Below are 22736 nucleotides of genomic sequence, written 5' to 3' on the forward strand. Positions count from 1 at the left end.
TACAGGATGTGCTTTATGTGCCGGACGCGAAACATAATCTGCTCAGCGTTGGACAGCTGATTGAGAAGAAGATTGACGTTTCCTTTAAAAACAATAGGTGCATCATCACCAAGAAAAATGATTATCAGTTGTATGCTGAATTTGTTGATCGTTTGTTTGTTTTGTATTATGATGATGTTATGCAGGATGACACTTGTTGCATTGCAGGTTCTAACAAAAGTTTGCATGCAGAATGTATTCACGATTTTCATCGAAAATTTGGTCATTTGCATTTTGAGGCAGTATCTAAAATGCCTGCCTTGGTTGAAGGTATGACTATTAAACCCTGCAGGTACCACATGAAGTGCAAGGCATGCGCAGCAAACAAGGTAAAAATGGCTGCGAAAGGTAAGGTGTCTAGTAGGCAAGCTACAGAGCCATACCAAATTATTCATGCTGATTTGGTTGGACCACTAGCGCCCTCTTTGGGTGGAAATAAGTACTTCATGGTTCTTGTTGATGCATTTTCCAGGTATATTTTTGTGTATAATCTCAAGCAGAAATCAGAGGCTTTTCCTAGGTTCAAGGAATTCTGTGCTTGGTTGGAAAATGTGCATGGTAAGAAGATAAAGATTCTTTTTACTGACCGGGGGGGAGAATTCACTTCTCAGCAGTTTGAAGCTTTTCTGACTGAGAAAGGAATTCAACACGATTTGTCTAGTCCTCGCTCGCCATGGCAGAATGGACTTGCGGAACGAGCAAATCAAACATTGCTTCAAGGGTTAAAAACCTTGCTGCATGATGCAAATCTTCCAGAGAGTTATTGGGCCGAAGCTCTCTCATGTTTCACTTACAGTTATAATCGCAGGTTATCTTCAGCGATTGGTTGTACCCCCTATGAGAAGATGTTTGGCAAGAAGCCATACATCAAACACATGAAAATTTTTGGTTCGGACATGTGGGTTCACTCACCACAAAACTCCAAATTAGACAAGCGTGGATTGCATGGTATCTTTCTAGGTTATCAGAAAGGGTCTTACAGAATAATGATGACTGACTCTAAGGAAATTAAGCTCACAAGAAGTGTTGAGTACAATGCCAAGTGGGGGGAGAATGTGGGAATTTTTCAATGTTATCCTGATGACAGTGATGAGACTGAGGATAGTCAAAAGCAACCGCAACAACCCACACCCACTGATGAAGGTTCTGATTCTGATTCTGAAACTGAATCGAGTGATTCAGAGGATTTCAAGAGTGCGAAAGCCTCTATGCGACCCTCTGAAAGCTCTGATCAAGAATTGGAAGAACCATTGTTCACAATAGGTCACTTTTCTCCTAAGAAGGAAGAGGAGAGTGTTGAAGACTTAAGGCTAATTCGTAGGTCACAGAGAGCCACAAAAGGCAGACCTCCAAAGAGATTTGCTGATGAGTATGCTAAGATAGCAGTAACAGCTGTTAAAAGCTCCAAGAAGGTTTTTGAACCTTCAAGTTTCCAAGAAATCCAGGATTTGGATTCAAAGGAAGCTGAGCCATGGTTAAATGCCATGAAGGCTGAGCTTGATTCCTTGGAAAGGAACAAAACATGGGAACTTGTTCCAGTAGTTCCAGGAATGAAATTGCTTGGAAGCAAATGGGTCTTCAAAGCGAAGACTGACCAAAATGGCAAGATAGTCAGACACAAAGCCAGATTGGTAGCCAGAGGTTTTGCACAGGTACCAGGTGAAGACTACCACGAGACCTACTCACCCACAGTGAGGTATGAGAGCATTAGGCTTATGCTCAAGCTAGCTGCAGAGGAGAATCTACACATTAGTCACCATGATGTGAATACAGCTTTTCTGTACGGATCTCTAGATGAATCACTTTATATGCTTCCACCTGATGGCGTACAGGTAAAACAGGGATTTGTTTGTGCTCTGAAAAAGTCCCTTTATGGTCTCAAACAAAGTGCACGGTGTTGGCACACAAAGCTCACTGAAGTATTGTTTTCTCTAGGTTTTCAGCAAGGGAAAGCTGATACGTGTGTGTTTGTCAAAGAGGAGGGGCAAAAGAAACTGTATTGTTTGTTTTATGTTGATGATCTTTTATTCTTTTGGAAAGATGTCACAATGTACAATAACGCCCTAGCTCAACTGAAAGAGCACTTTGACATGAAAGATCTTGGTGAGGTAAACAACTACCTATCTCTGGAAATAGAGAGAGATCAAGATGGTAACATTCTAGTACACCAGTCACGGAAAATTGCTGATGTGTTAAGCAAGCTAAACCTGATGGATGCTAACCCTGTAGACACACCGATGACAACAGGTTATCAGGTAGATGACACTGAAGAAGCATTTTCTGACACTACACTGTACAGAAGTGTGCTAGGCAAGCTAAACTTCATTGCCAGATGTTCAAGACCAGACATTGCTGTTAGCTGTAATTTGCTAAGCAGACAAGTCAACAATCCTACTGTTAAGGATTGGAAAGCTCTGAAACGCATAGCGCGGTATTTGAAAGGCACTATGCATTACAGACTGAGATTTAACAATCAGAAGTCTGGTGGTCTTGAGATATTTGCAGATGCAAGTTTTGGAAGTGACACTACAGACAGGAAAAGTACGTCTGGAGTTTGCTATAAGTACAATCAGGGTCTATTTGATTGGTCATGCAAGAAGCAAACAACAGTTAGCTTAAGTACTTGTGAAGCTGAACTGAATGCACTGTCTTATTCACTTAAAGATTGTGAATGGTTGTTACAATTGTGCAAAGACATGAAAATTCCTGTCAAATGTCCAATCCAGGTTTACCAGGACAACAAAGCATGTTTGGCTTTGCTGAATTCTGAAGGTTGTAAGCAAAGCACGAAGCACTTACAATTGAAGGTGCAACATGCTAGGGAACATATTCAGAAGGGACTCGTAATGGTGTCCTATATGCCAGGTAATGAAATTCCTGCTGATGTATTGTCCAAGATTTTATCAAGGGATCAACACTGTACCTATGTGCAGAAGTTGGGTTTGTACTGATATTGTACGAACACGCTGCCCAGAGATGTTCACAGAAAGGGGGAGGATGTTGGTTTCTGCTTTCTTCTCTGTGCAGCGAAGTGCTTGTCACGAGACAGGTTGTTTACATTCCACAGAGTCTGTACTGTTGGAGGTTTTCCCACGGGAATGGAGACTGGATATGACGTACACTGGTTTCCTGTTTTCCACTGTTCTTTGCAGTTTCACTTTGTGTGATTCTCTCCGTGCTTTAGAGGAGAGATGACGCTTTCTCTGCTCCGGCAGAGGGAAGATGTTTTTCTGTAACTTACCAGCTTTGAAATGTAAATAAAGCAATATAGAGTATGTTGGCACGTACTTTTCATCATTCCGCTGTGCACTGGACACTGCTTATCTCCAACAATGAGGTTACCTGAGCTGACCAACCTCATGTAGGGAACTGGCGTAGCAGCTAGTAACATAATCAACAGAGAACACAAGCTCTTACAAAGAAAATGAAACACAATATATCCTGTACATTAGTATTTGAAGGAAAAACATTGTTATCATCAGCTGATCCCAAACGTAAGACAGGAAAAGAGGGGATAGCATGGTAGGATAAGATAAAAGCACCCACATTTGCTCAAAGAAAAAATGAAAACAATTCTGAGCACACAGGAATTATATCTGAAAATACTGAAAGACTGGGAAGATTATGTAAGGATAGCAAAGGGAAAAACAGAGTGCCTATATTTTAACAACAACAACATGGAGACAGGGGATTACATATAACTTGACTTCTATCTTCAGGAAATTATTACAGATTTCAAAAAAAAAGTTCAAGGAAGCAGCCTGTCAAGGGAAAAGGTGGGGCACAACAACAACAACAGTGGTAAAATAATCTGTTCATATTTACTGCAAAGCCTGCCCCAAAGTCTTGTGATGCCTAATAATATAATAAAACAAATATAAAATCCAATTAAAAATGATAAATAGTCTTTTAACAGCTACAATGTTAGCTTCAAAATCTTGCTAAACAGAAATCCTAAATACCAACTTTCAATTTAGAACACTTTCAAAACTTGCCTAGGGTAGAACTTTGTAGAATTCTATCACTGTGCAGCAGCTTCTGGGGTCTACTTATCATACCCTCCAACATTTCTCCGATGAAAATAGGGACATCCCGCTCCATAATGATAATTTTTATTTATACCCCACATATCTTACTGGGTTGCCCCAGTCACTCTGGACAGCTTCCCACATATATAATAACATAATAAAACATTAAACATTTTTTTAAAAAAACTTCCCTATACAAGATTGCCTTCAGACAGCTTGGGAGTTAAATCACTCCATACCCTCCAATATTTCTCTGGTGAAAATAGGAACGTCCTAAGGAAAAGCGGGACATTTTGGGATCAAATCAGAAACCAGAATGTCTTCTCTAAATCAGGGATGTCCCAGGAATATAGGGACACTTGGAGCCAGATGGGCAGGGTATAAATTATTATTATTATTATTATTATTAACTGCAAAGTGCCTATATGTTTGTTTAATCGTGTCATCCATAAATACATATTAATGGTTTAAACACTCACATGTAGAAATGTCAGCAGATTTCAGTCCAGTTCACAATTTGCTGAAGTGCACTTTCATTTGTCCAATTGAACCAGACCTCAGGAAAAAACCTAGATTTGTGGTTTATTCTACAGAGCTATCAAGAAAGCTAGTTTGACTACACGTAGCACTTATACGGTGAACTAAATACTGCTATCTTGCTTTAACAAAGTAAATACCATACAACTTCAAAGTATGGTACCTCCACAACATTAAGTAAAAATGCATTTTTAAATGGTGCAGAAAATTACCGCACTTCCTATATACTTGCAAACACAAAGCCACACACACAAACACACATCGCCCCCACTCCCAAGACCCCTTTTGTGCATTGAATCATACAGGAATCGATGTGTGGTCACTTCCTGCACTATTTTTAATTGTCAAGTTGCAAGAAAACCCCAGACTCATATTGTGAATCTGAGCACTAAAACACCTTTATACTAAAAAGCTGTAAGAATAAGTACCTGTGATGGGAAATGGGAAATGGATTGTACACTTCAAACATATTTGCTGAGAAATTACAGAGAAACAGCAAAGAGGCTTAGCAGCTGTTGATAAAAAAATAACAAGACTCAGTTACTAATGCGAAGAATGGCTTTGCTTGAGTCCCATGAATGGCAGATCCTCCAAGTTTCCCTATTTTCTAGGGTCAATCCCAGATTTCTGGAAGCTATCCTGGTTTCTCATTTGATCCCAGAATGTCATGCTTTTCTGTAGGATGTCCCTATTTTCAGTGGAGAAATATTGGTGGGTATGGTAGGACATCCCTTTTTCATCAGAGAAATGTTGGAGGGAATGGAGATAAGGAACTATACAACTTTTAGAAGATACCTGAAAGCAGCCCTGTACAGGGAAGTTTTTTTAATGTTTAATGTTTTATTTTGTTTTTATATGCGTTGAAAGCCACCCAGAGCGGCTAGGGCAACCCCGTCAGAAGGGGCCCAGGAGCAAGTTTCTTGCTCAATATCTTAAGGGAATTGCCGATGATACGACTGAAGCCAAACTGAGATATCTATTAAATGATGATGACCCCCTAAGATCACTCATGGTTGCCAGATTCTTGATCAGCGTCCTATCCCTAAAGAAGAGAAACGGACTCCTGTGTGGCTCGGATAATCCCTTTAAACCATGATCTATGTTTTAGGATGTAATTAGGTGATATCACCATTGATGTCTTCTATTAATTTATGAGCAGAGGGCGATGTTTATGCTACAAATTTGTTGTAATGTATGATGTTGGTCTTTTGTTTTTGTTTTGCTTGGTTCTTGTCTGTTGTTGTTTTTTTTTGTAAGTTTTGGCGGTTTTAAATTTGGAGGTTCAAGTACATTATGGTGGTATGGGAAACTGTCGTGTGACGGGCCAATGGCCGTAATAAAGATCAATTCCAATTCCCGTCAGAAGGGCAGGGTATAAATATTGTCATCATCATCATCATCGTTATTGAATAGGATGTCCCTATTTTCATCGGAGAAATGTTGGAGTATGGAATGACACTTGCACTGAAGAAGAGAAAAAGAATGTTCTTGATGGTGCAATAGCAGATGAAACCACAACAACGAAATGGGCATGACACAAATTACCTTGTGGTTTATGAACAAGTGTGATAATAATGTTTAATTTGGACACAAAATACCTTCAACATGAGCAAGCTTCCAACTGTACTTCCAGAGAGAAGGAATGGTGGATTGACTACCAAGTAAATACATTCACACTAAAAACAATTCTTTAAAATACACAGTGTTTGTGATGCCAAAAGTCCAATTACACCAGACACCACAGAAAACAAATAATTCTTCCTAGGTGCAATTCAGACTATTAATCTGTTGCAAAATGCTACCATATAAAAAAACACCTTTATATATTGTAGTAATTTACCTCCACTTTGTGTCATTATAGTTGATCCCAAAGTTCCCACTAGCTTTAGCAAGACCATGCAGCTATAATAGATGGTGTGCACCCAGTTTGTTTTTAAGAAATACAAACCCTAAATCAAAATTAGCATGGTAAAGGCTAAACCTAGAATGCAATTAGACCACTGAACAGAATCAATAAAGGCAAACGTGAAGAGTTATGTGCCTAATCAGAGGAATTTTATGTGCTTAACCAGTGGAATATTATGCTTCAAAGGTAACATTTTGTATTCAAATGAATTTTGAGCTTATCAGGAAAGATGTTAATAAATTATTTCCCTCTGAGTCTCATTACAGAGCATGTTCATCTTGAAATAGAGTAAAATTGCTGATTTTGCAGCAACAAATCTTCCTAAATAGGTTCTCTAACCAATATAATTTAAAGAAATAGAAAATATGGACCATTGTTTATTTCATTAAACCTGCCCAAAATGTATCTGTAGACTGCAGACAGCTAAGTCATGCTATGGGTCCCAATTACTCACTTTTGACTTTTGAACATCTCTTAAAAACTTTTTATGTTGATAGGTCTAAGTAGCTATTTGAAATTTACTTAAGTAGCTAGTCATTTTAATGATTGTTATGTACAGCCTTTTAATGGTTTTGTATGCTTTTCTATTATTCATTATTTGAAGAATTCCTATTGCACTTTTCAGGCAGACATCACAAAATGGTTTACATAAAATTATTACAACAACCAGCATCATTTTAAAAAAAGAATCACCCACAATAGAATTATTATTATTATTATTATTATTATTATTATTATTATTATTATTATTATTATTATATTGCTTATTCCCCACCCATCTGTCTGGGTTGCCCCAACACTCTGAACAGTTTCCAACATAATATAAAAACACAGTGAAACATCAAACATTTAAAATTTCCTGATAAAAGGCTGCCTTCCGATGTCTTCAGAAAGTTGTGTAGGTTTTTTTAATCTGTTTGACAACTGATGGGACAGCGTTCCACAGGGCGGTTGCCAATACCAAGAAGGCCCTCTGCCTGGTTCCCTGTAACTCCAGTTCCCACAGTGAGGGAACCACCAGAAGGTCCTTTGAGCTAGATCACAATGTGCAGACTTAACTATGGGAGTGAAGCTCTCCTTCAGGCACAGCAGCCAACTCCTAGGGGACAAGGTCCCTTCAACCCTCGCAATAATATATTTGAGGGGGCCACCCCCACCCCCAGTTCATGGGCACTGCCATTTGAATGATGCGCATGTGCCACATCATGTGATCGATTATGTGGGACGGGTATTACCTGTTAGGGCTTTAAAGGTCAGCATGAACACTGAATTGTGCTCTGAAACGTATTAGGAGCTAATGCAGATCTTTTAGGACCCGTGTTTTATGGTCCTGGAGGCCACTCCCAGTCACTAGTCTGGCAGTCGCATTCTGTGTTAGTTGTAGTTTCTGAGTCACCCTCAAAGAAAGCCCCACGGAGTGCATTGCAGAAGTCCAAGCAGAACATAACCATAGCATGCATAATTCTTGCATGTTAAGAAAAAGCTGTCACATTGCTTCTTCTCCCCTGCCCCTGCTCTCATGGAAAGATAGCCCTTCAAATGCCCCTATGGGGACGGTTAGGGGGAGGGAAAGGTCTATTGCTTTTATTATAAAAATAAATAAATGAGTAAATAAATTCAGTGCTCTGGTCTGATTGTGGTGATACAAATAGCAATTTCAGGAGAACAGAAAATGATTTAACATATCAAAAAGGTTATAAAGTATTCATTTTTTTCAAAAAGCATTTCCTGAACAAATGTTTTCATTATCTAGGAATTTTAAAATAAAAGCATTATTCTTCCCCCTTTTTATTCCTACACAAGTGTTGCCAGAATATGTCTCATAAAATACTTATGAGCAGTGATTTTAATAGCATATTATCATCTTTCAGGTAGTTACTAAAATTAAATGAAGACTGAGTCACAACCAATCTTTACATTTCCTTCCCCATTTCCAGTTTTTTAATTAGTTTCCACCGTATCTATTATGCTATACATAGGCACAAATATATTACACAGTCCAAATGAACATGAACAATTCAAAATAAACACTGCTATATTTATTGGAATATTCACCATCAATATACACACAAACCACTTAAGAGTTTCACTATAAGTAGAATATAAATTGTCCAAATAAAATAACAATAACTGCACATGCACATTTATTTCTGTGATTGTATGTGTTTTCAAGTGAAGTGTCTTATGGATTTCTTGATGCAAAATGTGTGTTTCTTCATGGTGCTTACATGAGCCCCAGTTTTCACTTAGAGAATTACTTAGGACCCCCATAGGCCATATAACCCAACCCCCTAAAATGCAGGAATCAAAGATAAAGATCCCTGGCAAATGACCATACAAACTCTGTTTTGAAACCTCCAACGCAGGAGTGTCCACCACCTTCTGAGGTAGCCCATTCCACTCTTGAACAGCTCTTACTGTCAGAAAGTTTTTCCTAATATTTAGTTGGAATCTCTTTTAAATTTCATTGGTCTCAAATTTTATTGAACCAGGCTATGACAAATATCTAGTTTAGATCTATATCCTCCACATCCTATCCTGCTGTTTGACTGTGGAATGGACACCCTCAGAAGATGGTAGAATCTCCTTCATTGAAGGTTTTTAAGCAGGTGGTCGGATGTCCATCTGCCATGGATACTTTAGTTAAGATTGCTTCCAACTCTACAATTCTATGATTCTATGATACACACAAAGTGAGATTATATAACAACAGTGTAAGATCTATCTTACACTGAAATAATAAAACATCAGGCATCTGGAAACAGGATGAGATGCTACAGAAAAGTAGTTATAAAACAATTTCCTTGAGTAGCGGTTGCAATATTTGTGAACCATCATAACAATTTCTTCAACATACTACTATAAGGATATCTGTCAAAGGCATTGATGTAACATTTTAAGCTAAAAATGATTATCGTTAGGACACACTCAGTCAAAATGATGTGACACTACCCACAATAAGCTTCTTTTTCATGTGTGTATGTGTGAATATTTCCCTGGAAAAGGCCCTGATGTTGGGAAAGATGGAGGGCACAAGGAGAAGGGGACGACAGAGGACGAGATGGTTGGACAGTGTTCTCGAAGCTACCAGCATGAGTTTGACTAAACTGTGGGAGGCAGTAGAAGACAGAAGTGCCTGGTGTGCTCTGGTCCATGGGGTCACGAAGAGTTGGACACAACTAAACGACTAAACAACAACGTGTATGAATATATACATAGAAAAGTCTATGCAGTTATTCAGACCTAAATAACCAATTTTGTCCAAAACTATTTTTCAAGTGTTGCCCACTAAGATATGGAGGGTAGTGCCTGCATGAAAATTTCAAACAGCATATGATGTTTATACAGTATTTCTGAGTGCTCAGGATAATTTATATAAACGCTCCTCAAACAGCTGCAATAATTCTGCATATGCTGGGTGGGAAGGCTGTGTTTGAGATTGTCTAGAGACACCTAGTGAGTTCAAAGCTATGAACAAGAGACACCCCACAATTTTAGAATCCACAGTTCTAATACTGACTAAAAATTGCATGCAAACATATGTAACAGAATGCTACTTCTCAAAAAGGATAGGAACCAAATGATATCTAGAGCAAGTACAAAAAGGGGAGTGGATAACATTTTTGTTGCCCAAAATGGGTGAGGAAAGGGTGCACTTTGAACATTTACTTGCTGTTGTTGGTCCCTCAGATTCTTTGCTTCTATTATAATTGCTTTCAAAACAAAAATATAGCTAGTTAACTTTGTCATGTGTACTGCCCAACAAAAAATATTCTAGAGATTATACCAGCACCTAGCTGTATTAACTAGTTTAAATGTGCAACATTGTTTATCACTTTACTATTATATAGATAAAATGGATAAATACAAGTTAGAAGATGATTGAAGGTTACTTACCATTTTAAAGTTAACAAGCTGGAAAAAAATGAACCTTTACAAAGGCCAACTATTTTCAACATCATTATGGAGTATTTTGAAAGCACTTTGTTCTGAGCAGAAGTATCAAAACTGAAACTTATGACCTAACCAATACTTATTTATGACCCCCAATCCATTATGTTCAAATAGGGCAAAGAGACAACATTCCACTTTAAAAACTGCAAGAGTTTTCTGAAAGAAATAAACTAAATGTCAGAAAAATAATTTCATGAAACCTCTACCTCACAAGTAAAACACTAATAAGTGTTCAGAGTTGCAAAACATTTTAGTCATATATCTCTCAAAGATGTCAACTGAAGTCAAAATGGAAAACACCTTGCAAAATAACACCTAGAGAGCTGAAGAACAGTCAACTACACTACTCCCTGTGGACATAGAAATCTGTCCTATACTATACTTGTCATTCCAGACCACTAATGAGTACTGCAACTGGAAAGAGAGTTCACCTCTGATTTTTTTAAACCAACAATATAATGGATTGAACCTAGGACTTTCTGTTTACAAAACACGAACAATGTTCCTTGTCCTGTGAATATTTATATAGAAAAGACTGGATAAAACCATTCTGGACAAAACCAATTTTATCTTGTTCCTGCCAACATCTAGGACTAAGGATTGACCCATCCTTTTCTGTGGGTCTTTAAAAAGCTTTACTCTGCTGCTACAACCTGCTGGGTGACATGGCATCTCACTTTCTTCCTGTTAGTAATGAATTATGAAAGAATTATTTTGAGGTTATTGTATTATTTGTGATTATGAAACTGCTTTAAATTGTATATACATGGACATATGAAGGATAGCAATGCATTGCTGATGTATTTATTCTCTTGAAGTTTTGTCATGGCCTAAGAGTAACATATAGAGAAAAGTATATAGAAATGAAATGATGATGACAGTGGCCAGAATAATTCATCAGTGTTCCATATCTCTAGATTATGTTCACAGTAGTACAAGTCTGTCTATGCATGTTGAAGCAACATTCAACACATGATGTATACATTGGCAACATCCAAAACATAGACTAATTGAAAACAATTCACAAAGTATGACATTCTTGGTTATCACTGTTTATAAACGTTTTGTGGTCTAAGCTGGCAAGTTCATAGATGTCTGCAACATCTTATTGTTTTATAAATAACATTCTACTTACCACTCTCAAAGCAGGCATCAAATATGAGATGTCCCTTTTTTGGTTGTCCAAAATACCCTGGTGGAACAGCGGTGCATTTGTTTAAGTTTCCTGTGATAATTTCATCTATTCCTATGTCACTACCTGTTGGAATAAAAATAAGTTAATTAGATATTATTGTAAACTTGATACCAAAATAGAACACAGAGATTATCTTCCTTTGCAATTTTAATAGTTTGTACAGGTGATGAAACATAATACTCACTCATATGCTATGATGTTTTCCAAGTATATTCTATAATAGTATCTGATAAACAGCATTTCCCAGTAGCAATGAGATTTCAGGAGCTAATGATCTGGCAATGGCAATTACCTTGCCTCAACACCCCCCAATAACAGGTGGTCTAGAAACAAGGCCTTATTAGATACTGTATTTTGCATAGGACCCCATCAGCATGTGTGAGGCTAATTATTATTTAGAATAGACCCACAGTTGCACTGCAGAGCATGAAGTTCAGAGCTTTCCCTAAAGAGACAGTCACATCATATATTATAAACATTTTCCACAGCAAGACACTGTGGTAACCTGATCACCATCTTCCAGATCAGATGGCCAGCAAATTCAACCAGTGAATTGTGCACTAGATAAGGTGGTACACAAACATTAAAACAGAGCTCCTACAATGGGCTTTAAAATTCACAGCTGCCATGCACAGTAGCTTCAATGGACTGCTGGTGGTGGCTAGTGTACTGTAATAAGGGAATAGATCCAAGCATTTGTGCACCCCTATGCTGGAATCCTATGAATTTTGTTCTAACCAAATGCACTGGTAATGGAATAATACACATAGGGAATAATACACATAGTTCATCCATATCACTGCATAAAATTGCTAAAGTTCAAATCATGGTCAAATAAGTAAGGCCATGGGAGACCTCTTTTTCCATCTGCTGGTCAGCCATCCTATGGCTGCAGCATGCAGCCCTCTGCTTACTTACATTAATTACTATTTTCTTCTCCCTTTGTAATCAAGAACTCACATTCTCAAATGATTCAGTGTCCTAACTAAGAATGTTGATTTCAGAAAAGTATATATTGGGTTAATTTGACACACTGCTTTTATCGTGTAAATATATAGTTACATTTATATTCAATTATGTGGGAAAATCAACTGTTAATTTAAAATGAACACATACGCTTTTGGTTAGAAATTAGAGGATTACCTAATTCATTTCTCTAATATTTCACAAATGCTCCTTGTGCACATGTGCATAGGTAAAACACTATACAACTAGAATCTTGGTTTAATCATATACACAATCACACAATATTTTATCAATACATGTGTGCACAGCAGTAATAAAACATGAAGGAACTGAAAGCTGCAGCAAACAGTGCATGCATAGCAGTTGCTTGTAAAAAATTAAAAAAATTGAATAGAAACAAACAAAACAGAGCAGGATTTCTAATGCATTGACTCCACTTTGCTAGCACAACTAACTCCAAATGAAGACAATTCTGAAAGCATCCCTAAACCCAGGCAAATTATCTGGGAGTTCATATCTATGGAAAGCACAGCATTTCTTTTAAGAAAACTGTGGTGATTTTCCTACTTGCTTGCTCTCAAATACCAAACCTGATGCACAGATGCCAACATCAATTGCTCTACCAAGAGTGTAGCACAATTACTTTCAATACTTCTGAGACTGATTACTTTTATATCCTCTTCAAATTAGAATTTGGAAAGACTTTTGACATCTGTTAGTTTTTGTTTAACCAAGTTAGTTAAATATAATGCATGGTTTCTTACTACACTTGATCTTAGCCAAAAGGCCAAGAAGCGATAATGCATGGTTTCTTTGCAACAAACCTAGCACCTCTTTAATGAGAAATTGGTCATTTGTGTTTTATTTTATCTAGTTCATACTTATTATAACATCACTGCACTTTTCTGTAAAAGAAAGATCCAAACTACAGTAGTCTAATCTGACAAAGAATGTAACATTTCCTTCTACAGAGAGTGTACAGCAAAGTAGACTTTAATAGGACTAAATCAGAAAGAACTGCTATTGCTAAACTATTACTCTTGCCAAAGTCTGCAATCGCCAGTCTTTTCCTTAATCTTTGGAAAAGAAAAGTGGTTTAAAATAGCAAAAAGACAGGGCAAATTATCCTAAAATGTACTTTACTGAAAACACTGAGAAGTGCTTAAGTCTGCATGGTATTCAGGAACAGAGCTTGAAACACTGTGTTCTTTAACAATCTGAACGAAACTGTTTCAAGGGCCAGTTGTTGTACTGTTCCTCTGAGTAAGTTAACCCTTCATATTTTTTACAGGGTCTGACCCAACACTATTCCTCCAGATTGTGCCTCAGAGGTTAAGACCTAGCACCAATCCTGTGTAGACTACCCATCCTTGTAAAGTAAAGTGGAAAGAAAAGGCTATTGGAGAGATGGTTGAAGAGGTTATTTTTTCTGGGCAGGACTTATGAACCATCCCACATCTAACTCAAGGGTGGGAGATCTTTTTTCTGTAAAGGACTATACAGTGGTACCTCGGGTTACAGACGCTTCAGGTTACAGACTCTGCTAATCCAGAAATAGTACCTCGGGTTAAGAACTTTGCTTCAGGATGAGAACAGAAATTGTGCTCCGGTGGCGTGGCAGCAGTGGGTGGCCCCATTAGCTAAAGTGGTACCTCAGGTTAAGAACAGTTTCAGGTTAAGAATGGACCTCCAGAACGAATTAAGTTCTTAACCTGAGGTACCACTGTATTCCCTTTGGGTAATCTGTAAGGGCCTGCTTTCCAGCAGCAAGAAGGTCCACTTCCCTTTTCCATAGTCATATTTTCAAGAGAAGGGTTTCAAGGGAAGGAGGAATTTAGTATTTTCCCTAAGCTAATTTAAGATGTTGTTTAGGATCAGCAAATGATAACAATACAAGCAGAAGTAAATCCCAGAGGTCAATTTAACTTACTCGCATGTACAATGAATATGATCTCAACCTTAATATGTTAACAGTAGGTACAAAGCATTATCCAGTTTAGATTCCTTTATAACATTACTTCCAGCAGGCTAACTGCATTAGTGTAGCCACAACAACAATTTTGTTAGTTCACATTAAAGACTAAATTTTATGGCATATACTTTTGTGGATCAGAGCCCACTTTATCAGATGCATGTAATGCTGTTCTCAGTTGGCAGGTAAATATACAAAGGGGTGTGTGTGTGTGTTCGTGGGTGTGTGTATTGCTATGGGTTTGTGGGTGCCAGATGATGGGCATAACCAAGAGAGGGCAGCGGGGCAGCTTCCCTCTCCCCCGAGCCAAAAAAAAGTATTGAAAAGCATTGAAAGTACTCAGTTAACTGAGGTTCTATGCGCCCCCCCCCCACAGCAGAAGCCAGCCTCCCAACCCAAGTGTGCCCCTTGTAATGTCACCGCTTTGGTGGTATCTTTACCAGAGATTTTAAAAAATAATAAATCCTAACAAAAATCCTATGCCTATGTGCCAGACCCCTCTAATCCCTGGAACCCCGCAAGTGTTAAAAGTTAGGCTAGCTTCCTGAACCCCTGAATCCAGCAAGTGTTAAAATACAAGCCAGGTTAGCTTCCTCATGAGGTGACTGCCTGGGGAATGGGTCAACAAGGGAAACAAAGGAAAGGAGCTCCATGAGAGACAGCAAATGGGTGGGGCTGCTCCCCCAGACTGAAGTTAGTGAGAAGGACAAAAGGCAGAGTTTAGAGATGAGTTTGCAGTGATGTGGGCCAGAAGCAAAGCAGCAAGCACAGAAAGCGAGCCATGCTGTGACTAAGGAAGAAATAAGACCCATTTGGGGTGTTGATGATGTGAACACCTTCATCATAAAGACCCATGGTCTCTGCTGTGCCTCATTTCCAAAAGGAAACACAAACCCTGGGTAAGGGCTGAGAACCCCTGGAATCTTGCACCACACAGCAATTGGGGTGGTGTGCAACAACACATACCGGTACATAAAAGAAAACTGAATTCAGTAGCTTTATCTAGAAGTTGGAGAAAATGTTCCTCTGAGAATAAAATAGAATCTTCAGGTAGTATAAAATCCTTTTCCTCCAGTTTAGGATCCCACTGTTGAATAGCCAAGTTCAATAATTTATATTATATCACTTGAATATGGTGGTATAAGTTTTGTTACTTTTTTCTACACCCATATGGACAGAACCTACCAACTAAAGATAACATTTGATGCAGCTGATGAAGTGTACTTCAACCCATAAAAGTTTATGCCTTAATAAATTTGTGCCACAAGACTCTTTGCTGTTGTTTTTATACACAAAACAATCAGCCAGCAGAATTTACCACTTCAAAGAAACAATGAAACGTTAAGATAAGGGAGGGTAAATGTGTGGCTTGAAAAGTTCCAACAGGTTTGGAAAGCATCTCAAATGATAGCCAGACAAGAGGACATATGTCAGTTACTTTGAAATCCACATTTCCTATGGTTGTTACTACCCCTATTGCAACTACAAAAATGAGTTGGTTTTAAAAGTTACTTACTTGGTGAAAATTAGATCCCCAGACTGTTACTGGCCTCACAAGAGGCCTTTTTTGTTTTGAGTAAGAGAGGGATAAATAAGAATGTCAGTCCCTATAGGCAACAATCCAGACTTTGTCCCTTCTTCTCACCAGTCTATAATCCCTGCACACTGTGCTGTTTACACTACTAGTTTCCAAAATCCTAGTTCTGGCTATCATTTTATTGTTATTTATTTCCTTATATGCTTTCTATGTGGTATTTCAAAGAAATTTACACTATAATAAAGTATATTTACATAAAGATAAATATTTTAAACAGATACATATATAAAAATAGTTAAAAACAATTGTGTGTCTGTCTATCTATCTATCTATCAATCTAGTTTAAAATAAAAACAGCATATACTTAAAATCAATTTCCAATACAGATACCAGCTAGTATTGTGTTTCTGTGTGATGCATGGACACTATAAAATACATGCACACAAAATCTAAGGAAGGTAACAAGGTACAATTTCACATAAGGAGACATGGTGTCCAGGAGACTACCAGTAGTAGACATTGAGAGTAGTAATATGCAAAGAAGGTGACTCCCCTAACAAGGTATCAAACCAAGATGATCTTCTTTAGATCTTCCTGAAATGATGGAGAACCTATGGCTCCCCAATGTTGTTGGATTACAACTCCCACCAGCCTTGACCATTAGCTATGCTGGCTGGTGCTGATGAGAGTTGATGTGCAACCACATCTAGAGTCATAGATTCCCTATTCTTGCTATAAAGGCTGCAGCAGAGACAGAGAGGAGTGAAAGCACACCACCACCATCTCTGCTGACAAGCCAGCTCCTATTTCTATCAATTGTCATCTAGCAGCAGACATTTCACCATGATGCAAAAGAAATGAAAAGGTTCACTCCATTAGCTCTGCTCTGAGGGACCAGAAACTATAAGTTTCCCACTCCTCACATTATCTCCATTTCAAGTGGTCCTTACAAAACCTTCTGCCTGACTTTTGCTTTTTTCCTCCTCCCTTCCAAACACATTTATGTCATGTCATTAGGATGATAAGCCTGAGTGCAGGGACTGTCATATGACTGATCTTTGTAAGTCTATCTGGGAACCTTTTTTGGCTGAACAGCAGGTTAAAAATGCTTCAGATAAATTAAAAGTCTTGATTCCACAAGCAAAATGTCAATCCTCTTCCATATGATAAAAGAAAGTGAGCTGCTACCAAAAACTTAGGCTTCAAGCAGTACTCCCACAAGTCTCTTTTAAAAGACAGCATCATGAAACTCATTCCTGCATAACTGAGGTGGAGTATGACCTCACTGCAGGTAGACTGTGTTCTCCGCTTTAATTTTTTTTTTAATCCAAAGAAACTGCAGATAACTAAACTTCTACCCCCACTTCAAGTTAATGAAATTCTAAGACATTCCTCCAGATGTGAAGGAGAATAGCCCTGATATATAGCAACTACAAAAAGTGCCAAAGCGTCATGTTAACACTGCTAGGCTTAATTGGCACTGTAGGGCAATGTTTACCTCAGTAGAATGAGAAGGAAATTATTTAAAAGCACATAATAGCAATGAATGGGGAAACTGCACTACAATAATGGCCTAGACACAGTCAAAGAGGTCCCAGTGACACTCATACAACTGCATTCTTTATACAGCTTTCACAATTTACATGGTATTGGGGGAAAACCTCTATAATTCCCGCACATAAAACACAATATTCTGTTGCAAGGAAAATGCAATACCCCCACAAAAGAAGTGTTATCTTGATAAAATAGATTAGATCCTCTTGGAATATGGGACTCTCTCTACATTTACTGCACATTTCAATATAATTTTTTTAAGGGCCCAACTCTCCCCCCTTGCTTCAGATATTTTTTTTACAAAAAATGAAAATCCAGTTTATGTACAGTGAGGTAAGATCTGAACAAAGCTCTTTAGGGTGCAGTCCTGCGTACATTAACCTTTGAACAAAGCAGGACTTATTTCTAAATAGACATGTCAAGGATTGCGGTGTCTGCCAGTTTGACATTCTAATACAGTATACATCTAGAAATGTAAACTGTACTAAATTAGTGAAATACGTGGGGCCTTTGAGAAAAACTAGAATTCAGGAGGGTCAAAATGCATTTTATTCATGGCGGCATAGGTATGATTAGGCACTGCTCCCAAAGCGTGAAGATGGTGCAAAATAGTTCTGATGCTAAATATGAGATTTAAAAAGTTGTGTGAACAGCTCTCCTCCCTCTCATGCTTTTACTAATTTTCACACCTCTCTGCATGCTTTTACTAATTTTCATACCTCTCTGCATATTTATATACAGCACCCAACAGAGCAAGATGTCTTTCTCTCATTCAAAATGCCTTAGTCTGAGGCTATAAAAGTTTGCAACTTCACACCCTACTTGATAGCAAGGAACTTAATCCCCATCAGTAGGATTTTCATAAATTTATACATCAGTATGTTACCTTCGGAGGGCAAACCTTAATCTCTCTGTACCTCCTTCCTCTTACATATTTGAACTGTCAGCATGATCCCTTTTAAAAACGACTGCAATCCGATGCACATCTGTATGGAGCAAGTCCTTCAGCAATGCTTTCCTCTGGGGCTAAACATAATCAAACTCCTCCAGACTGGGCTGCGATTTCTGAAGGACAGAGCAACCCTAAATATGTTTACCCAGCTCCCCTGTACGTCTGCACAGGATTGCAATCCAAGTGGATCCCCGAATTGCTTTTCTGGCTGTTTTCCGGCCCTTGTCGACTCCCCACCACCATTACCTCATACCTTGTGAAATGTGCCCTAAACCTCCCTGTGCCCTAAACCTCCGCTCTCCTCAGCGGGGTGTTTGTGCCTAGGCTAGCGGGGGCCTCCTTTTCTGCCTCACCAAAGTGGGGGGTCTGACCCCTCAGATATCCCCTTTATGAGCAGGCTTCCTTTCCGACCCCCGCATTCCAGCAGGGCGACGCTTCCCTTGCCTTCTGGGCAGGGCTTCCTCACACAGCTCCTTCTGTCCCCCCACAAGGTCGTCCCCCGCCAAAGCCTCAGCGGGGCCCCAAGTTCCCTCGGTGGTTCCCTCCGCCAAGGCCGCACCTCCCTGCCGCCTAAACCAGGGCTGTTTCCACCGCCCGTCGCTCGCTTCCATAGACTCCAGCCAGCTCTTCCTGCCTTCGCCTCCCTCGCCCCCCAACCCCACGCCGCACGGGACTGCCGCTAGAATAATAACTGACCCGTTTCTGCCGTCTTGCTCCTCTCCGCCATGTTTGTTTTCATCCCTTCATTTCCCTCCCCTCCCTCCGCGAGACGCTGTCCGGACGTCACCATGGCAACGCACGTCACAGCCAGGCGAGTCCCCCTTTTCTTTTGCTCCTCCTGGAAAGCTGAGCGGCGCGAGGGAGGGGAAAGGGGTTAGCCAGAGCCCAGAGAGGCGACGGCGACCAGCTCCAGGCGACTCTCTGAGGAAGGCTCATGTCCAAAGGCACGCTGGCACGGGAAGGAATAAGCCCCGTTAAGCACAGTGGAGGTTGCTTCCAAGTAAACATGCCACAGGATCGAGCCGCATGGCTAAATATCTGTGCCTAAGCTTTGCCGCGCTTACTCGGACGTTAAGCCCTACCGAGTTCAACAGGAATTTCGCACGCATCACCCGAACTGCACGATAACCCTTTCCGAATATACCCTGTGCTTGGGGTTTAAGGGGCGAAACTCAAGTCATACCCGCCAACTCTATAGGGCTGAGGAATCCGGATTTATGTATAAGCTAAGCAAGCTATAGCTTAGGGCCCTGCTCTCTTGGGGGCCCCAAAAAATTTTAAAGGAAAAAAAACACCTGGATGTACATTTCCAAAATATAAGATAAAAAACAAAATAAAACCTATATCCAGTAACAGTGTTTTGTGTTGTGTAGGCTCCTATGATGTTAGTAATGGGCCCTGCCTGCTAGCCTGCTCCCTAAAAATGCCACTGGTTTGCTCGTTATATATGTATAGAGTGCCTACATTCTGCAGGTGCAAATGGCTTTCGATACCTGTTAGGTCCATAGCCCCCCATTTCTGTTGGGACAGGGCTGAGCCCGCATTCTTGAGGGGGCAGAGGAGGCCGAGCGCGACAGTCATGCACATGACTCACATTGGGGCCCCCCTAAATCCAGGGCACCTCTCCCACCATGCTGCCACCCCCACCTGCTCACACCTGCCATCGCCAACGTCGCTCTCCAGCCAAAGTTGATGGGCATTGCTATTCAATATTTATATACTTATATATCTGTCACATAGTCATGATTAGCAATCATGGTGCAGGGATATGCTATGCACAATTGACATAACAAATCTTGATAATCTGTCCTTCCCTCTTTGTTGGAAGTCTTGGCTGTTTGTACAAAATTCCCTTAAACTGGTTTCTGCTTATGTGCTCTAAGTTTGTGGACGAGTGGACTGACAGATGTAGACCCTTTCCGTATACAGTACCTTATTGAATTATACTACTTTGTGAGTTTATTGGCTGCAGAGTTATCCAAGATCCCATCCTCTGTTGCACGATGTGAGGGCAGAAAGTGGGTAGAGGGAAGCCATCTTGGCCTGTCCTTTGACTCCAATAGGAATGTTTTAATACTGTCTCCTTTGCAAGTGTAATATTACACATTGTGGAGCTTGGAAACAAGCTTTAAATCAGCCAATGATTTTTCTTAAGCTCTATTCTTCCCCTGCTCTTGCCCTTTTTGACTTTGGCATTGGGAATGCTTCATGGGCATTCTGGTAGCACAAGAATATAACTCCTCTAATGTTAATCTCCCCCACCTGTGTAGCGCTGTGCTCCACTGTCTCAAGAGTGCCTAGAAGCTATCCTATCCTGTTCCTGCTCTGTCACACGTAGCTCACAGTTGGAATGTCCTATTGGAGAGTGAGCCTTCTAGAAAGTAAATTTTAACATGGCACGTGGACATAAACGTCAAAACCGTGCATTTTATTTTCTTGCTGATCATGTAGGTCTTCTCTTTTTAGATTTTTATCTGACAAACATTTCCACACACAATAAAAGTGACGTCCATGTGGGGAAGAAGAACAGCTGAGTCAGCTCTGCTGGGATTTTAGCATGTGGGTCAAGTGAGTTGAAGGATTTCAAGCATGAATCTTACGGCTAAACAAGAAAAAACAAACACATTGCTCTGTTCAGAGGCAAATCAAAAGCACTAAAATAGATTCATTGATTATAAGGGAATCCTTATTTGAAATAGTATTTGTGTATAGTTACAAAAGTGGTCAATAAACACAGAATCATAAAGTTGGAAGGGACTCAAAACGTCACCTAGTCCAATCCCCCTAGCAATCCAGGAACCACAACTAAAGAATCCCTGACAGGTGGCCATCCAACCTCTGTTCAAAAACCTTCAATGAAGGAGAGTCCACTGTTCCCTTTTTTAAAACCAACAACAAGAGCACCATTAATTTAGATTATCATGCAGCATCATGTTTCTGTAGGAGTGTATTGTGGTAAAGAGAGAGCAGTTCTGACATGTGGGAAGGTCTGGTAGAGCAGGGGTCGGCAAGGTTCACTCCAGCGGAGATCCCTCCATGGGCTGGATCATGTGTGTGTGAGGGCGCCCACCCGCGATTTCTGGTATCTGCGCAGATGCGATTTCCGGTGCCGCGGAAGCGAGTCCCTGCACCGTGCTGTGCTGCGCCGGTTTAGCGCAGAGCATGGGGACTCGCCGAGCAGGCGGCTCAGTTCATGGGTGGTTCGTGGGCCAGTTAAACGACCCCTGTGGGCCACTTGTGGCCCATGGGCCTTAGGTTGGCTACCCCTGTGGTAGAGCATCTACTCTGCAGGCAAAAGGTCTCAGGTTCATTCAAGCCCCACCATCTCCAGGTAGGACTGGGAAAGTGTTCTTGCCTGAAACCTGGAGAGCTGCTACCACACAATGTAGTGTCTGGACCAATGGCCTGATTTGGTATAAGATGGCTTTGTATATTCCTATGTTACTGTATTTGAAGCAACCTACAATCTGCACTTTCACAAAAGGGAACAAAAAAAATGAAAAATTCCAGGATTACCTTTGCATTTATTTTCTTCTGAGAGAATAATACTGTAAAAATATTTACTCTGAAGAGTCAGACTCTAATGTTTAGAGTCTAAATAAACTTCCAAAAATCATAGACTGATCATAACCTTCCAAGATAAAAATAATTAAAACCAAGTAAACTGTGTACACAGGGGAGGTGCTATGTACGACCTGCATGGATACATTAAACGAACACCCTCTCTAGTGGCTCCTCTCTAACAGCAAAATGGTCTCCAGATATAGATTGCCTCCAAACAAGTCAGAAAAATATAAATTCATGGCTGGGTAAGCACAGAAATTACCATTCTCTCTTTGGAATCAGTGGTTTAATCTGATTGCAGTTATACAAAAAAGTAATTCATCCCAGGCAGTACAACAGGACAACTATATAAACAACAGTCTTATGTTTTATAAGAGTTTCCAACAAAATGACACTTGGTTGAGGTGTTGGTATCTAGCCTGAATGTATACACAAAAGTCCATATAACTGCCCAGTGTATCGCCTGTCCATCTTTTCACATTAACAACACAGCAGAAGTGATTGTGCCTCTAGTGGAATAGTCCAAACTATG

The 22736-nt window shown here is 39.8% G+C and overlaps 1 protein-coding gene across 2 annotated transcripts in view; it reads right to left on the minus strand.

The window, feature by feature from the left end:
* BEND5 (BEN domain containing 5) overlaps positions 1 to 19890 on the minus strand; it is a 733046-nt gene extending 713156 nt beyond the window's left edge. The window contains exons 1-2 of one of the 2 annotated variants that reach the window (XM_081913981.1): positions 19337 to 19890; positions 11600 to 11722 (exon numbers count right to left, since the gene is read on the minus strand). In XM_081913981.1, the coding sequence (XP_081770107.1) occupies positions 11600 to 11722; positions 19337 to 19430 (217 nt within the window). In that variant the 5' untranslated portion in view covers positions 19431 to 19890. The remainder of the gene's footprint in view (positions 1 to 11599; positions 11723 to 19336) is intronic. The other variant, XM_081913985.1, reaches the window with a different exon arrangement.
* Between the last annotated feature and the right edge of the window lie 2846 nt (positions 19891 to 22736).

The sequence above is a fragment of the Podarcis melisellensis genome, assembly GCF_964234715.1.
Source record: "Podarcis melisellensis genome assembly, chromosome: 6".
NCBI classification, from domain to species: Eukaryota; Metazoa; Chordata; class Lepidosauria; order Squamata; family Lacertidae; genus Podarcis; species Podarcis melisellensis.